The sequence below is a fragment of the Girardinichthys multiradiatus genome, chromosome 5 (assembly GCF_021462225.1).
Source record: "Girardinichthys multiradiatus isolate DD_20200921_A chromosome 5, DD_fGirMul_XY1, whole genome shotgun sequence".
Taxonomy (NCBI): Eukaryota; Metazoa; Chordata; class Actinopteri; order Cyprinodontiformes; family Goodeidae; genus Girardinichthys; species Girardinichthys multiradiatus.
Genome location: NC_061798.1, coordinates 50,082,344 through 50,100,536, shown reverse-complemented (window position 1 = coordinate 50,100,536; position 18,193 = coordinate 50,082,344). Strand labels below are relative to the sequence as shown.

Here is an 18,193-nt window from a genome sequence, read left to right as displayed (position 1 = left end):
TTCAGCCTTTGAGCTGAAAAATCTTTTTCATCACTAAGAGCAGCTGCTAGACAATATTCACACATTTGCATTACTCATTTAGCAACAAGGGAGTGTGAAAGCTTTCTGTCCATACATCCATTCCTTGATCCATTCACCATCCATCCATCGTTTGTACTAGCTTTTCCAGCTGGAACAAATGAGCTGGTGCCTATTTTTACCTATCAGTGGACAAAAAGCGGGGTACATCCTGGGCAGGTAGCCAGTCCGTTACAGGGCAACAGAGACACGCATTACAAACAACTACACACACACACACACACCCCTAAGGGCAATTTAGAAAGACCAGTTAACCCAACAGTCATGTTTTTGAACTGCAGGGAATACCCAGATTCTCCCCACACAGGCACGGTGAAAAAAATGCAAACACAGAGTTCAATGCATTTCCAGGTCTTAATGTGATAGACCAGCACAGAGCAGTGCAATGTTCTGAAATGACTCACTGATTTCAAAATGTTTTACAAATAAAAGTCTAAAAAGTGTAATGTGCATTTCTATTCAGCTCACCTAGACGAGTATTTTATTGAACCTGTCATGATTTGTAGGTATTCGAGTTTTGTTTTGGATCCTGCTCATGATTGTTAAATTTTCGAGATGATGCTTTAGTTTTTATTTCTTTTTGGTTTCTTATTCATTCTGTTTGTGGGGTATTTAGTTCTGTTTCTTCGGTAAGAATGTCCCTTTAGTTTTATTGTGTCTTTGTACGTCTGTTTAGTTCTTTCACTGCCACTTTAATCAGCTTCATCTGGTCCACTGCTTCATGCCCATCAGTCTCACAGCTTTCACCTGTAATCTTCTGTCCTGTCTACTCCTTGCTGGAGAATACCACTTGCCTTGCCGTTGATTAATGCCAAGCCTGTCCATGTCGTTGACTGTTACCATGCCAAACCTGCCTGCATCTGCTACCACCTGCCTGTTGTGAGTTTTCCCTTTTTTATTAAAACTTTTTTTCTACTCACCACTTCTTTGCCCGCCTGTCTGCACTTGGACCCACTTCAAGAACCACTCCTTGACAGCTTCTATCTTTCAACATTTCTCTTTAAGCACCTGTGAGCCTCCCCATAGCATGATGTGGCCACTACCATTGTTTTTGCTGTGTTCAAGGTGATGTGCAGAGTTGGTTTTAAGCTACAGAATGTTTTGCTAATAGTCCAAACATTTTAACTTTTAGCGTTATTTTACCTGAGCACCTTGCTGAAATGTTTCCCACTCTACAGCTTAAGCTCAGCCAGACTGGATGGAGAGCATTTGTGAAGAGCGATTTCAGTCTTCTCTCAGATTTACAATTTAGATGTTGATCTAGACTGGGCTGTTATTCAGTTCAAAATACTTTAATAATCCCAAAGGCAAATTAAATCTTGTAACTCATTATTTGAGATTCTTAGAATTGTTGTAGATGCTGATGGCTGTGGGCAAGAAGGATCAACTCTAGCAGTCTTTATTACATCTGAAGCTGGCTCTGACTAAAAACCCTGTTGCTGAATAACAACAGTGGATGAAGAGGTTGCTCATGTTTTACTGTAATGTCCTTTTTACAAAACATGCTGCTTTGCACAATCATCTCCATGTGGCTGTGTTCTGGGAAGTGTTCTGAAGCCAGCCTTATTTAGCTTGAACATTTTTAAGTCACCGACTCTGGTGCTGCTACCCCGACAGATGATGGCAGAAGATGTTGCACTCTCCAAAATAGACTATAGAAGATCTGCAGCATCTCCTCTGTCCCTCCTTGTGGACGGCTTACGTCTTCATTCCAGTCTGTTGTGCAGGTGAAACCCGAGGTATTTATAAGTCTTCACCATTGGATGAGGAGGAATTTTTTCTTAACGCTGTTGTCCAGCTCTGTTTGGTATTTCGCTGCAAGTTCTTTCAACTGCTTTTTTTTAAAAATGCCACTACCATCTTTGTAATCTTTTTCTTGGATTATATCCAACAAACAGCAGAGAAAGAATTAACAAACAGGTAAAATGCAAAGCCGTTTTTGATTAACAATGTCTTCCTTCTTGCCACTCTTGTATGTTAAACCTTTGGTATTTTCTCTATATCATCGTTAAACTATAATCATATTCAATGTTTTTGACCTAATACAATATGAAAAATCAAGTTGGTTTCTACACAGGGCCATAATTTCATGCCCCACCCCTGAATGCACTCCACACTTTTCAGATTTGTACTTTTAAAAAATGAAAAATCAATAGAAGGTTGAATATTTTTGCAAGGCACTGTAATGGAAGGAGTGTTTCCCATTCCTGCTTAACTTAATAATAATTATTATTCCCCAAACTCACAGTGACCAAAACATCAGAAAGTCTGATTAAGATTTCCCTCACAGCCTCCACTCAGCCTTAACGAATGAGGAGGGTAACAATACCAAATCGATAAAGGTTGCTGGGGATAACCTTTGTGTCTTATCAGCTTGATGTCGAGCTGTGCATAAGCTGCAGCGCAGAGATAGAAGCGGATAGTTGTCAGATGGCAAGTTAAGTGGAGGTATGGATCAGAGACAGAGGGAAAGAGACACCCTGCAGCAAATGAATCACAGCAGATCAATTGAGCTTAGGCTGTCTTCCACAGGAGCTTTGGAAACACAGTTGTCTTCGCGGTATGCTCATTAGGCACGGATCAGGCTTTAATCACCACATTTAGCTATCATGTTTTCACTGTCGTTCTTCTTAACTGCGCGTATCTTTATTTTTTTTTTAAACCTGGCTGAGAGAACAGGAAGCTTGAGAAAAGACGACACAATCCAGCTGAAAAGAGTTAACTTCTGAGACATTTTGCTGAATGTCATTACTATCATTCAGATCTGTAACGTATTGCTGTGAAATGTCACAGCTTCGATGTATTACCGACCGATGTGAGGACAAATCATTTCAGTGTATGTGCACATACAGTTTGGGTGGGAGGAGCAGACTATTATAGGTTTCAGTGAGTGATTAAGTACGCAGATGACTCTTTTTATAGAATGCAGACAGATGCTAAATAAGACTCACAAATGAGGAGCCAACAAAGGGGTTCCAGCTAGCAATGGGGCAACTTTCATCTATCTCCAGGATGGTAAATCGAAACAATTAGGCCTGAGATAAAGCACAGGGGGGCAAGGAGAAGAGTCAGAGGACAACCATCATCAGCATTACTGCAAGTTCCTGGCTGCTGCAACTCACTAACAGCAACAGACAGAAAATAAAAATAGTTTATTTAGAAACTATGGTGGAAATGATGGGATTTTGTTTGTTAATTTTCCATCTTGAGTCTTGGATAAAATGTCTCTCATCTTATATAAGCCTACTGAAGGAGTTGCAAGTCACATATCCAGCAGAGAGAACCTGGGGTAGCACGTTCCTGCCACAGCCTTGATGTGGAATTAAATTTTCTCCGCATGAAAGTGCAGGAGTAAGTGAGTCATGAGGAGTAATCAGTGCCGGCTATGATCTGTCCCTCGCCCTGACGCGGCTCTGCTCCGACATTCGCGAGATCCCATTAACTCCGACGACATGCAAACACATTCAGGGTCAACACCTTGGATCGGCCTTGGAGAAGTGATGCTGATGAACCTGAAAACCCAAACCATTTCTAACATGCCAACTATTCACACCTTATTCTTCAGAGGTCTGCTGACACTGCGCAGCTTTAGCTTTGTCTGACACATGCCTGAACTGGCAGGTCAGCCTGAACCAAGTGATTATTTCCAAGGATGAGATGAGTTTCTTTGCAACACCTACGTATCATGCCACGTTACAACCACAAACCTCAGTGTATTTTATTATGATTCTATGTAATAGACCAACACAGAGTAGAGCATATATGTGAAGTGGATGGAAACGGAAACAGTTTTAATAATTCTTTACTCAAAGATCTGAAAAATGTTGTCTGCATTTCTTTTCAGCTGATCTGAATCAATGTTTACTAGAACCACTTTTGCAGCGTTTGCAACTGCAAGTCGTTTAGGGTTTGTCTCTATCAGCTTCAGTGGCTACAGGCTGAAACTTCCATCCATTCTTTGCGTAACAGCTCAAACTCATCAGACCAGATAGATAACATTTCTGAACAGCAATTTTTAAGTCTTAGAGCATAACCTCAATATGATATCTGCTCTCAATATGGGTTCTGACTGGGCCATTCAAACGCATGAACATACCTTGATCAAAACCATTACATTTTAGCTGTGGCTCTGGAAGGCAGGTTTTCTAATGATATTGTCCTGCATTCTGTTGTAATTATGAATATATTATCTAATATTTAATATTAATATTTTAATATTTATTAAATAATATTTCGGTCTGTTAAGGGTTGTCCTGTGAGTACCAGCCCAATAAGGCGGTGATATTAGGACGACATTGAAAGGGATGAGCCAAGTTCTGACATTATTGAACAGCAAAACTCTGCACACACATGGAATGAATTCATACAATTTCTTGAAATACAAGAATTTATTAACAAAAATAAGTCAACTCAAAGTCAAACATATTTCAATCAACAAACTCTTTACTTTGCAAAAACAATCCAACTAAACTACCAAGCAGAATTAAGGAATAAGAAAGACTAATGGCTATGTACAATATAAACAAGTTAATCAAAGATGATTGAAAACCATGACCAAAAGAGTGATGCAACATTACCATGCAATGTTATTTATGTTTGAGAACCAAGGATTATCTTGAAGAATCTGGAAGTGAAGTTAGTCTTGGAACTAATATAGGCAATAATTGGCATACCTTTAGACAACCATTCACTATGCAAGATCAGATAAAATATTTTATTAAAATTTAAATATTTTGTGGCGGTTCGCAGCCGAGTGTGAAGCGGCTAGGATGAAGATCAGCTCCTCCAAGTCCGAGGCCATGGTACTTGACCGGAAAAGGGTGGCTTGTCCTCTTCAGGTTGGAGGGGAGTTCCTGCCTCAAGTGGAGGAGTTTAAGTATCTCGGGGTCTTGTTCACGAGTGGGGGAAAAATGGAGCGGGTGATCGACTGACGGATTGGTGCGGCTGCCGCAGTAATGGGGGCACTGTGACGGTCCGTTGTGGTGAAGAGAGAGCTGTGCCGGAAAGCAAAGCTCTCAATTTACCGGTCGGTCTACGTTCCTACCCTCACTTATGGCCATGAACTTTGGGTCATGACCGAAAGAACAAGATCCCAGATACAAGCGCCTGAAATGAGCTTCCTCCGTAGGGTGGCCGGGCACTCCCTTAGAGATAGGGTGAGGAGCTTGGCCATCCGGGAGGGGCTCGGAGTAGAGCCGCTGCTCCTCCACATCAAGAGGAGCCAGTTGAGGTGGCTCGGGCATCTATAACAGATGCCTCCTGGACACCTTCCTCGGGAGGTGTTCCAGGCACGTCCCACCGGGAGGAGGTGCAGGGGACGGCCCAGGACATGCTGGAGGGACTATGTCTCTCGGCTGGCCTGGGAACGCCTTGGGATCCACCTGGAGGAGGTGTCTGGGGAGAGGGACGTCTGGGTGTCTCTGCTGAGTCTGCTTCCCCCGCCACCCGGTCCCGGATAAGCGGAAGACGACAAGTACGAGTACGATAATTTTAAGAATTGTTGGGACCCAGCCATGGTTGCAACATGAAAGTCCAGTACAAACCTTTGTGGAACTTTCAAAATAAATCGCATTAACCTATTTTCAGCACAGCCAGGAAAAAGGGGTAAAAGCGGACTTCCCGTGACGTCACTGTCCAAATAAAACCCCGTATTTGCAGATATCCTGTCTCTTCTGCGCGGGTTTCTCCAAAGGGGGGTCTGGACAGAGAGACACAGCGCGCTAATGTCTCTCTGTCAGCAGTAACCAGCAGTAACGTGCAGTTTGGCCGGCCGACAGATCGAGCCGCCCCTCCACCCACAGCTACGGAGGTTAGCTGCAGCTAACCCTTTGTTTACTGTGGGTATTTTCTTCAAACTTCATCGCCCGGACAACTGTTTCTCTGAACAGTTCACCTGAGAGGTTAGGTTTGGGCAGAGAGAGAGAAGTAGTTTAGAATGAATGCTCGCTCTGTCGGCCGGCCAACTGCACGTTACTGCTGTAACCACGGTGATGTGGTCCCGTTGTCCTTCCTTCAGACCGGGAAAACTGCTCCACTCAGCGTTGTAGAGACAGGGTGTCTGCTGGGAACTCTCTATAACACAGTTTGCTTTGTAGACCTCAGAGAAAAACGTCAAGCCACGCTTGTACTTTAATTACCCCATTCATGAATGAATACCGGATACACAAACAGCAATTCATTCGTACTTAACTTAGTGCATATGATCGCGGGATCGTATGATACCCTTGGATCCAGTTTGAAGAGTTATGTCTGTTTTCCAGCAAAGAGACACTAGCGCGCTGTGTCTCTCTGTCCAGTTCCCCTGGGGGACCCGCATAGAAGAGGCAGGATGTAGCGAAAGCGGTCATTTTACTTGAACAGTGAAGTCACGGGAAGTTCGCTGTTACCCCTTTTCCTTGCTGTGCAAGAAGTAGGTTAATGCAATTTATTTTGAAACTTCCAGAAAATTTTGTGTCGGATTTTCATGTTGTAACCATGCCTGGGTCCCAACAATTCTGAAAAGCTTCCATGTCCTTGCTAAAGCAAAGCATCTCCACAGCATGATTTCTTTGCTGTGTCACCCATATGGCTTGTGCTAAACTGCAAAGAGGAATCCTTACGGCTTTCTTCTTTTCACTCTTCCATAAAGTGGAGTGTGGAATTAATATTCGACCTTTCAACAGATTCTCCCAGCTGAGCTTTACATCTCTGCAGCACCTGCTGAGTTGCCATGGGCCTCTTCGCTGCTTCTCTGAGTAATGCTCTCCTTGACCTTTCTCTCAGTCTAGGTGGACGTCCGTGTTTTGGTATGCTCTTATTTTGTCCTGGATCACTTTTTCCTTCTCACATTCTAGCAATGACTTTAATAAATGATGAAGAGTTCCAGGTGTTATTTTGTCCTTTTTGTCCTGCAAACTCATCTTAAAGTTTCCAACTGTATTTGATGGTCATCATCACATTTCTGTTTTTTTTATTCTTCAACATTCTCCATTGGGGACAGGTTAGTATTACAGGCACGCCAGTTCAGGACCTGTACTGTCCTCGTTCTCAACAAACATTTGGAATGAGACCTTCCATTATGTTGGTGAACAGACACAGACATGGAAATGAGCTTTGCAAAGGACACAGATGCAACCCCATACCATCACAGAGTCTGCAGGGACTGTTTACTGACAGCAGGGTGGATACTCCTGTTCTTCTTGCTCCAAGGAAGATCTGGAATACTGATTCAAATGACAAGAATCCAATTTCCCAAACTGAGATGGTCCAGCCTCAATGTCTCCAGGCCTGGAGAAGTGGACATCACCTCTGTGAATATAAGTCATTGTTGCAGAGGTGAACATAGCTGGAGAAAGGTTTACCAATGAATTCCCTTGTCCATGTGGTTGTATCAGTTGCTGATAAACAGGTCCTGATACAGTGCTTTTGATGGATAAGAGATCGTGGCCTTCCAACTTGGAAATGCTCCCAAAACTTCTACCAGATTCCTCGAAAGGTTTAGTTATTCCCCATTGCATGAACGGAAAATACATTCCAATCTTTCTTTAAAACCCTTTTGAAGATGCCTCCGATGTGCCTTCATTGCGCACTGAAATCTTGTGTGAATGTACAGAAGCAAAGCGAATGGTTGCTGATGTGTTTTTCTAACCACTGAGGATATTCACAAAATAAAACTGGTGCAGCATGTAGGATCATGATCAGGTGTCTCTACAGTGGTGGTCTGCTGTCTGTAATCTCACACTGATAAGACATTGAAGCATCTCAGTTTCATCTTTTTAAATCACCAAATCGATGCAGCTCCACTTAGCCTTGTTTTTATAGTTCCAGTCATTTAAACATTTTAATAGTAGGTTTGGCAAGTTTACATGGGTAGCTATAAATTTACTTAAAATGTATTTTTTGGAGTCGTGTCCTGTAGATTCATCAAACAGCTATCATTCGAATAGGATGATCTGTCTCTTGTCTTTTTCATTTTAAGGAATGGCCAACATAAATTCTGCCTCAGGGTCTTGTCATATTTATACCTCATATACCGATCATGGATTGCCAAATAAATGTTAGACACTATAATCAACCTAAAAATAACATACAAAATAATCTGTCTCAGAAATTTAATAAGATTGTGTTAGGGATATCAATAATTGTGTAACCAGTTTTTATATAAAAGAATAATTATTTTATTTTCGTTATCCATTGATTAAATGCACTCATAATTAAGCTTTAATGTTTTTTTTAGTGCAGGGTTGCACTACTGTAAAAAAAATAATAAATTGCCTTGGTCTGAGAGTTTTCCGTTTGTGCTTTTCTGCCGGCTATTAACTCTGCTTGGTCCGTAGAGGGCACTGCTGCTCCTTGGAGTGAGTGAACAGGTGTTGACCATCTCCTGATTACTTACTGGGTGTATTTAAGCCTGAGGCTGCCAGCACTTCACCGGCTGAGTGTTGACCTACAGTGCTTACAGACTCTAGCCCAGATCTAAGCCTGTTTCAAGTTTCTCTAGTGTCCTTGACTTACCTTCTTGTGTCATCCTCCTAAGGTTCCAGACCTGTTTAAGATCCAGCCTCCAGTTCTCAGGTTTAGCCTACTCCTGACCTCTGGATCGAAGTATTCTCTGGTGCTTTATGGTTGTGTCCTCTGGACTTCAAGATTCAAGTTTTCTTCTTCAGATTACCTTCTGGCTGGCAGCTTTCAGGCTCGACGACAAATCGGCACAAGTCATCAGCAAACCCTGTTCACCCTCCAACGTGCTCTCAGGCAAGCCTCTTCATCAGATCCCCTCTCCATCACCCTGCCTTTCACAGAGGGTAAAGAGACCAAGCTTCTTAGAAACTTCTTTGTGCCTCAAGGACCAAGCCTCCTGCAAAAAATTAATTCACCAAGGCTACTCCTGTGTTGAGCTCCCAGACTCCACATCTCCATTACCCCTGGCAGTTCTATTCCTCACCTCTATAAGAGACATCTTAAAAAACAATAAATATTTACCTCATTATTTTATACTCAACAGTCTCCCTCTTCTCTGTGCAGTTGGTGGGCTCCTGGTTCCAGATCTAAGAACCTTTTCCCTGTGTAAAATAAACAATCTTAAATTACTGTGACTTCTCCTCGGTGTCTTTCTGCATGTGGGTCAGATTTGTACCTAAAACCATGACAAAACACTCAGCCCAACTGGAGCCAGCAGATGAGCTCAGGAGAACCCTGTCCGATCATTCTCACCATTTCCAATCTCATAGCGCCGCTCTTCGTTCCCTTTCAGATCAACACACTTTGAACAGTCGGGCCTCCCCAACTGCAGATGGTGCTGCAGCAGCCTCGGTCTCACAGCAGCTTCCTCACTCATGTGACGTCATTTTCCCTAGCCTGAAAAAATTATCTGGGGAGGTATGTAGTTGTAGGGGTTTTCTTTTACAATGTACACTTGTATTCAACTGAACCCCACAGTGTTTCCTTCATGATGATGTGAAGATTTCGTACATTTTAGGATTACTAACTGGCAAAGCCTTGAGGTGGGCAGAGGCCCGCTTTACACACTGTAATCAGTTTGGCTGCACTTCTGATGAGTTTCTACAAGAATTTAGACAGACCTTTTCCTCAGATCCCAATCAGACCAACATAGCCAGTATGTGTCAACTCTTGATTCCGGCAGTGAGGAGAATCTTATGGATCAGGGGCTAGTTGAATGCGTTCAGATTGAGGTGGAGCCACTTCCCACACCTCATTTAGTTTCGGCTCTTGAGTTTACAGGAAATTACCCATCAAACTAAACCATTAGAACTAGTGCTTTCTGGTAGCCACAGGGAAAATATTTCATTTTTTGTGTTTCGCATCTCTCAACACTCTCTAGTCTTAGGATTTCCATGGTTACAGAAGCACAACCCCCACTTAGATTGGTCTGAGCTCCGTATAGAGTCCTGGTCTACTAACTGTCTTTCTTCCTGTCTCCAGTCAGCCATTTCTAAAAAAAAAAAAAAAACCTGAGCCAAGGGAGTCGGAAAATGATTTCCCAGTTCTCTCACAGGTTCCCAAGGAGTATCATGACTTAAAACAAGTATTAAACAAGAAATATATAAACGAGTCTCTGGCAGCGGGTATAATCCGCCACCCCTCTTCCCCTTTAGGAGCAGGCTTTTCTTTGTCAGGAAGAAGGATGGTTCCCTCCGTCCTTGCATAGATTATAGGGGCTTAAACCTGATCACTGTCAAGAACAAGTATCAACTTCCTCTCATTTCCTCAGCATTTGAACCTGTACACAATTAAACTGTTTTCACTAAATTAGATCTCAGAAACGCCAACCCCTTAATTAGGATCCGCAGGGGGATGAGTGGAAAACAGCCTTCAAAACACCTTTGGGACATTTCGAGTACTTGGTGAAGCCCTTTGGACTTTGCAATGCTCCAGCTGTTTCTCAGTCACTTGTCAATGACGTCCTACGAGACTTTTTGAACGTGTTCATCTTTGTTGATGACATTTTAATCTACTCTAGAAACCTGGAAGAACATTGCCGCTGTGTTTGCCTGGTCCTCCAATGCCTACTAGAGAACCGGCTGTTTGTAAAGGCAGAAAAATGTGAATTTCACCGATCCTCCATTACTTTTCTGGGCTTCGTCCTTGAGGGTGGACAGGTCTGGTTGGACCCAGAAAAGATCAAAGCAATTCTCGAGTGGCCAGTTCCGGACTCACGTAAAAAGTTGCAGCGCTTCCTAGGGTTTGCTAACTTTTACAGGAGATTCATAAAGAACTATAGTCTGACTGCAGCTACCCTAACGGCCTTGACTTCTAGAAAAACCACATTCTCTTGAACACAAGAAGCAGACTTGGCGCTCCTCGGCCTTAAAGAAAAATTTTCGCAGGCTCCTATTCTAGTCCACCCGGACCCCACTAGTGTGTTTTAGAGGTAGACGCCTCAGACTCAGGGGTAGGAGCAGTCCTGTCACCGACCTCCCTAACAGACGGAAAATTACATCCCTGTGCCTTCTTCCCTCGCAGACTTAGTGATGCCGAACGAAACTACGATGTTGGTGACAAGGAGCTATTAGCTATCAAGCTGGCTCTAGAAGTGTGGTGTCACTGGCTTGAGTGAGCCGAACAGCCAGTACTGGTCTGGACGGATCATAAAAACCCAGCCTACCTCCGGTCTGCTAAGAGATTGAATTCTCGCCAGTCCCGTTGGTCCTTTTTTTTCTCGTTTTGGTCTATCAATTTCTTACAGACCTGGGTCCAAGAACACAAAGCCTGACACTGAGAAGGAGCCTGCAACTATTCTGCCCCCCAGTTGGACAGTTGGATCCCTCACCAAATTTGGACCACACCAAATTCACTGGTTTCACACCACAAAATTCTCCACCCATGCCGGAGCTAGCAGAACAACATCACTTATCTCTAGATGGTTCTGGTGGCCATCCTCGCACAAGGATGTAAAGGAGTACGTTCAAGCCTGTGCCGTCTGTGCCAGAAATAAACCCAACAATCAGCCACCTTCTGGTTTTCTCCAACCCCCAGACATCCCAAGACGACCCTGGTCTCACATCACCTTGGATTTTGTTTCTGGCCTCCCAACATCCGAAGGTATGACCACTATTTTGACAATTGTTGATCGCTTCTCTAAGGCCTGCCACCTTGTACCCTTAAGAAAACTGCCATCTGCTCTTCAGACAGCTCAGTTAAAAGTTCAAACACGTCTCTTCCGTTTACATGGCATCCCCGAAGACATTTTGTTTGACCGAGATCCTCAGTTTGTTTCCCAGGTATGGAAACAGTTTTGTTTAATTCTTGCACCAAGGTTTTCCTGACCTCAGGATATCCTCAGTCTAATGGACAGACAGAGAATGAACCAGCAACTTGAGTCTAACCTCAGATGTATTATATCTACTAACCCAACGGACTGGTGCAAACACCTTTCATGGGTCAAATATGCTCACAACTCACACGTGTCCTCTTCCACATGTCTCTCTCCATTCGAAATCTATTGGTTACCAACTCCCCCTTTTCCCAGCCAATGAAAGGGAGATTGCAGTCACCTCAGTCCATCATCACATCTGCTGTTGCAAGCGTATCAGGGATGCCATCATTCGAGCCGAACAACTGAACAAAATAAGAGGTTTGCCGATCGCAAACGTAGGCCTGCCCCTGAGTACCGCCCTGGTCAAAAAGTCTGGTTATCCTCCCGAGACATAAACTTTAAGTCCATGTCTAGGAAGCTTTCTCCCCGCTTTATTGGACCATATGTAATAGAATCTGTAGTCAGTCCCACAGCCGTTTGCCCTCGAGCCTACGAATTCATCCCACTTTCCACATCTCCCAGATCAAGCCTGTGTTCACCAGTTTCTCTTCTCTGCCTTCCACTTCCTCAGGGCCGCCAGGTGGTTGCCATTGACAGAGGGATGATGTCGGGGTCTGGGAGTTTTCTGTTTGTGCTTTTCTGCCGGCTATTAACTCTGCTTGGTCCATAGAGGGCATTGCTGCTCCTGGGAGTGGGTGAACAGGTGTTGACCATCTCCTCATTACTTACTGGGTGTATTTAAGCCTGAGGCTGCCAGCACTTCACCGGCTGAGTGTTAACCTAGACGCTAACAGACTCTAGCCCAGATCTAAGCCTGTTTCAAGTTTCTCTAGTGTCCTTGACTTACCTTCTTGTGTCATCCTCCTAAGGTTCCAGACCTGTTTAAGATCCAGCCTCCAGTTCTCGGGTTTAGACTACTCATAACCTCTGGATCGAAGTATTCTCTGGTGCTTTATGGTTGTGTCCTCTGGACTTCAAGATTCAAGTTTCAAGTTTCCTTCTTCGGATTACCTTCTGGCTGGCAGCTTCCAGGCTCGATGACAAACCAGCCCAAGTCATCAGCAAACCTTGTTCACCCTCCAACGTGCTCTCAGGCAAGCCTCTTCATCAGTTACTTTCTTCATCACCCTGCCTTTCACGGAGGGTGAAGAGACCAAGCTTCTTAGAAAGTTCTTCGTGCCTCAAGGACCAAGCCTCCTGTGCAGAGCTCCCAGACTCCACAGCTCCATTCCCTCTGGCAGTTCTATTCCTCACCCCTGTAAGAGATCTTAACAAACAATACATATTTACCTCATTATTTTATACTCACCAGTCTCCCTCTTCTCTGTGCAGTTGGCGGGCTCCTGGTTCCAGATCTTAGAACCTTTTCTCTGTGTAAAATAAACAGCCTTAAATCACTCTGAGTTCTCCTGAGTGTCTTTCTGTGTCTGAGACACATTTCTACCTAAAACCATAACATCATTAATTTAGAGTTTTAAAATTGCCGCCAATAAATCAAATGTCTAAGCAACATAAATGCAGAAAACAGTAAGTGTGTTTTTGCATAGCATCCCTTTTTTTCAGGGTTGAGGTTATACTTTTTTAAAACAATTATTTTCTTTTTTGATTAAATAGGATTGTACTCAGGAGAAATGGATTTCTCACCTGCAGCATAAAATCTTCATTGCTCTCTACATTTAAGGAGGCAATTGTGATTTTTGAGAGAAGATGAACAGCTCATTTTTTGTTGAAAATGTCATAGTGTGAATTTTTCCACTTCATACATCCAGTGGCATGGTACCAGGTTGAATGACTGAGGGATGATGGAGTGATGAAGTGTAAAAATCTAAGATCAACAGCTGTTCAACTAATTATTCTTTGGTCAGGACTTATTTCTGACTGCTTGACAGTTCAGTTTTCACTTACTGGCTTGAGGTCATGAGCTACAATCTGATTAAATGTAATTTATGTCAGCCTAAGCATAACAATATGAAAGTACAGTATTTCTAATACACAGCAACAGTAATGTGATACAAGAATGTGGAAAATTTCTGCTATGGGAGAAGCTGTAGAAGTTGCATAATTCTTACATTTTTAACCACGTGGGTTCAGAAGTTGTTTTTTTTGTGTTTGTCATTAGATGAGCAGAAAACTGAGGCAGATGGTGAAAAGTGGAATGCAAACCATGTGCAGATCGATGAACAAAATTCAGAGTGTCAGAAGGAATGAAAAGTGATTGACAGAACTCGGAGGCAAATTAAAGGCATTCGGCAGATGGTTGGCAGCTGGGAGGACTCGTGATTCTCCTTGTCTTATTTATTTCCAGACTGAAACTGTTAAAATTCAGTTTTGGTGGGATGATGGAAAAATGAAAGGAAAGAACCCACTTCTCACTTTTGCAAAGTTTGCCAACTAATTTGGTTTTCTGACAGTTATTTTTAAAGACAGCACAAATGAAGCCGGCTGCAGATAAACTATTAACCAAACACATTTCCTTGAAGGGTGTTTGTGCATATTTTATGTAGAAGCTCATATCGTTTAAAGGAATGCTCACTTTGACACTAGTTGCACCTGGAGCCAGCAGAGCAGCAGAATAATAATACACTTTATAAATATTTTTGCTATAGTTAGAGATGCAAAGACAGCACTGTACTGACCAGAGTTTTTATTGCTGGGTGTAGCTGAGTAGCACTTCCCTTCCCCCACCTGTTGCTGCACTGTTTTAGTCAGCTGACTGAAGGAATTGAATCTTGTGTTGTTCTAGTACATCAAATCCTAACAAAATAACTTTAAGTTCTTGGCTGCAACAAGACAAAACGTAAGTTAAAAGTGCCAAAACTTTACAATATTGGTGATGTTTAAGCTTTCAATCACAAAGGAGCAACTTCCTGTTACACTATTGCTTGACTAGTGATGTCACCACTTACTTCCTTTTTGACATTCAAATGCACTACCTCCCAAATCAAATCATACACATGTCAATCACTGCTTTGTATTGTCAGTAATAGTATTCCCATAAAGTGAATTCATAAACTGCAGGTCATAAAAATATGAGCCAAACCTCACCTTCCTCTTATTGGATGGGCACACATAAAGGTAACTGAGGACAGCCTTGGATCCAATTTTGTCACTCATTCTCTCGTATGTTGATCCGTAGTCAGTGGATCTGAACAGAACAAAGAATAAAAAGTGAGAAGCAGAACAACATCTGTCAAAACATTCCAGGAAGCTGTGTGTTGAAACAGACTGGTGTTAGTTTCTGTATTTATGTCCAGAGAAAAAAAAAAAAAAAAACTTCTGTATTTGTGAAAAAGAATGGAATATCACAACCAAAGGGAGGGAGCAAACAGGATAAATGTTAGTTCGGTTGTGTACGTGCAGCTTCTCTGAGGGAGAAAATCTGGCACTGAAACAAAAGAGGGTTAACCCGTCATCCGCAGCTCCAACTAAAATGAACCATTCAAACAGCTCTGGGGACCTGACAATGTAAATAATTAATTCTCTCCTGATGACTACTATGAAATAAAATATGACGAGTGCAAAAACATGTGGATGTTCCAGAACAATCTGGCTTTAATAATTTAACAGTGGGAATGAGCCTGTTAGCCAGGCAGTCCCTGGAAACTCCACATGAATCCATCAGCGGTAACTACCAAATCTGCCTTCAACTACCACATTACAACGTCTACAGGCCAGCAAACATGCTTTTTCTTCAGCGGGAGTCATGCCCGAAATTTCTTCTCAGTGGGGACAGTTGCTCCCGCCTACAGTTTTGGCAAAACTCCTGTTTGGATTTGCAGTCTGACTCACACTGTTATGTGGAAAGCTAAGATGATTCCTTTTTAGTTAAACCCTGCTGTTTGTGCTCCTTCAGAGGGAAACAGGCTTTCAAAAAGACCATAACGAGGTGTCGCTCCTTCAGATTTGCTTGAGAAAGCTTCAGAGGGGTATGGTATGATTACAAAGCACCATAATGAGTCACAGAGAGGCAGCATCATTTCCACATTACATTTAAGTGGGATGGGGAGTAACAATGTTAGTTTGGAGTGTGAGCTGTGAACTAAACATTTCAAACCTGCTCCAACGAATGAAACCTTTTACTGATAAAGTTCTTTGCTCTCACAGAAGTTTTTCTTTTTTAATGAGAAAGACAATGAGACATGGATTTACTGTTATTGAATCAAACCAATCAGTTTGACCTATTCTGATAAATTCTTCACCTAGTCTCTTTGATCTGTGCCCAAAGGTAACACCTCCACAAACTACACCACACAGCCATCTGCTTGTTTCTGCACACTTCTAAAGAAAGTGAGCTAACAGAAAACTGTATCCCAACAATTCATTGAATAAAACATGTACTCGTTTTTCACTGCACACCATCATATTCACCAAACATATACCAGTAAATGTACATGTTGAAACTTGTCCCATTAACATCTTGGAAAACACTTTAAAATCAATTAAAAACGTCTGGAAAATGTTTATCCTTTATTTCTGAGGCTCACCGGAAGAAAAAGAGCTGATAATTTTACATTATTAACTGATTTTATGTTTGCTCTGTATGTGACGTATTTAAATAGCCCTTCAGTCCTGCCTCTTAGGAACGTCAGTCAGTCAGTCATTTTCTACCGCTTATTACATCGTGGGTCACGGGGGAGCTGGTGCCTATCTCCAGCAGTCTACGGGTGAGAGGCGGGGTACACCCTGGACAGGTCGCCAGTCCATCGCAGGGCAACACACAAACAACCATGCACACACTCATGTGATGCCATGGAAAAATTTGATTGCTTCGGCCACTGATCTGTTTATTCCCCAGGATCCACAGGAGCAGGTGGTCCATACTCCTGCTAATGGCTTCCAACAATCCCATCTAGTATAAGGCTCTAGCAAAACCACAGAGACTGAATAATCTGCTAAAGCAGGAAAAATAACAGAATGCATTTGTGGTTGTATCTGATTTGCAAAGAATATAAATTAAAATATGGCTTTCAAAGAATGGCATGGGTATAGACATTTGCTGTGATAACAATTCTCTATCTTTTTTTTATTGGAAAACACATAATTATGTTTTATCTAAATAAGATTTACATTTCTGCATTGCTCTTCGATCGCAGTCACTCAGCAACTTCAGTTTGACAAACACAATTAAACGCTGCACAATTACATTAAGATTAACTGAAAGTCTTTGATTCAGGCTCCGAGGGTTGTTCCAGCCAAATTTAGCCTGACCTTGTCCCTCTAATCACATCAAGTCTTCAGAGACTGACGAGTTCAATTTGACCTGAGCTCTACTCGCGAGCATTCATAGCGATGAACAGAGGGTTATCAATATATTGTTCTGCTGGTCCCTGTTTCTCTAAAAAAAAATAATGTATATCAGTACTGCCTACAGAAAACTGGCTTAAGATAAAAATAAAGATAATGGAATTATTCCTTTTTCCAGTTTGTCTTTTCTGGTCACATATGCCCCAATTTATGATTTTGTGTTTGGTTTGGTGATTTCTGAAAAATATATAAATTTATTTCCTATGTGTAAAAATAAGAGGTAGCAGTGTGAAAAATTATTGAGAAATGATTCAGTTTAACTCATATGTTCCTTTTCATAGTAAAGGTTTCAGTAAAAAAAAACAATGGTTGCTTTTTTTAGCTGATACTGGGATTTTCATGTGAACTAACAGATGCCTGATCCAACACTGGAACAAATTTGAGGCAAAAAAAGCATCTCAGACAGTAAGGTTTCCTTTGATATCAGCAAGCCTCTTTTCTATCATATTGGAGGACAGTGTAGACTGATAATCAGTAGTGGTATTACAAGATTCCATGGCATATAAACTTTTAAAACACCACAATTATTCTTGCTGTCTAACAAAGCATGAACCATTTGCTATTAGCATGTGACTTTATCTAGAGAATTAATTGTATATTTCATCGGGATGGCGGGGCTGTAAAGGTGAGTGTGTTAAGGTTGATAGTATATGAGAAGACGTTGTTCCAAGACTTGCCCTGTTGCTTTAGCAGAGTCAACTAATGAAGTCTTCGTGGTGCGCTGGCAAACAATGTGGTGAAGATTTTTTTGATGTTAAGATCATTCATCTAGCAACAATTTTTGTATTCTTTAGAAAAAAAAAGACAAAATACAAGGGGTTTGTAAGGACTGTGAGTATGTTGTGTTTTCTGCTAACAAAATGAAGTTAGCAACTACTTTTTACTGTTTTGATGTTGACAAAAGGGGTATTTCACAGTTTTGAATGGATCTGGACTGCCTTTGATTATTTCTAGTTTAAAATATAAAATACTCAAAGAACTTTACACTTCAGCCACATTCACCCAATTACACTCAAAGGCGAGCACATACATACATCAATATGCAGATCAGTAGGC

General features: G+C 42.0%; 1 protein-coding gene across 1 annotated transcript in view; it reads right to left on the bottom strand.

Moving 5' to 3' along the window:
• sorcs3 (sortilin related VPS10 domain containing receptor 3) overlaps window positions 1-18,193 on the bottom strand; it is a 396,336-nt gene that overhangs the window by 175,935 nt on the left and 202,208 nt on the right. The window contains exon 3 of the mRNA XM_047365601.1: window positions 14,879-14,978. Within this exon, the coding sequence (XP_047221557.1) occupies window positions 14,879-14,978 (100 nt within the window). The remainder of the gene's footprint in view (window positions 1-14,878; window positions 14,979-18,193) is intronic.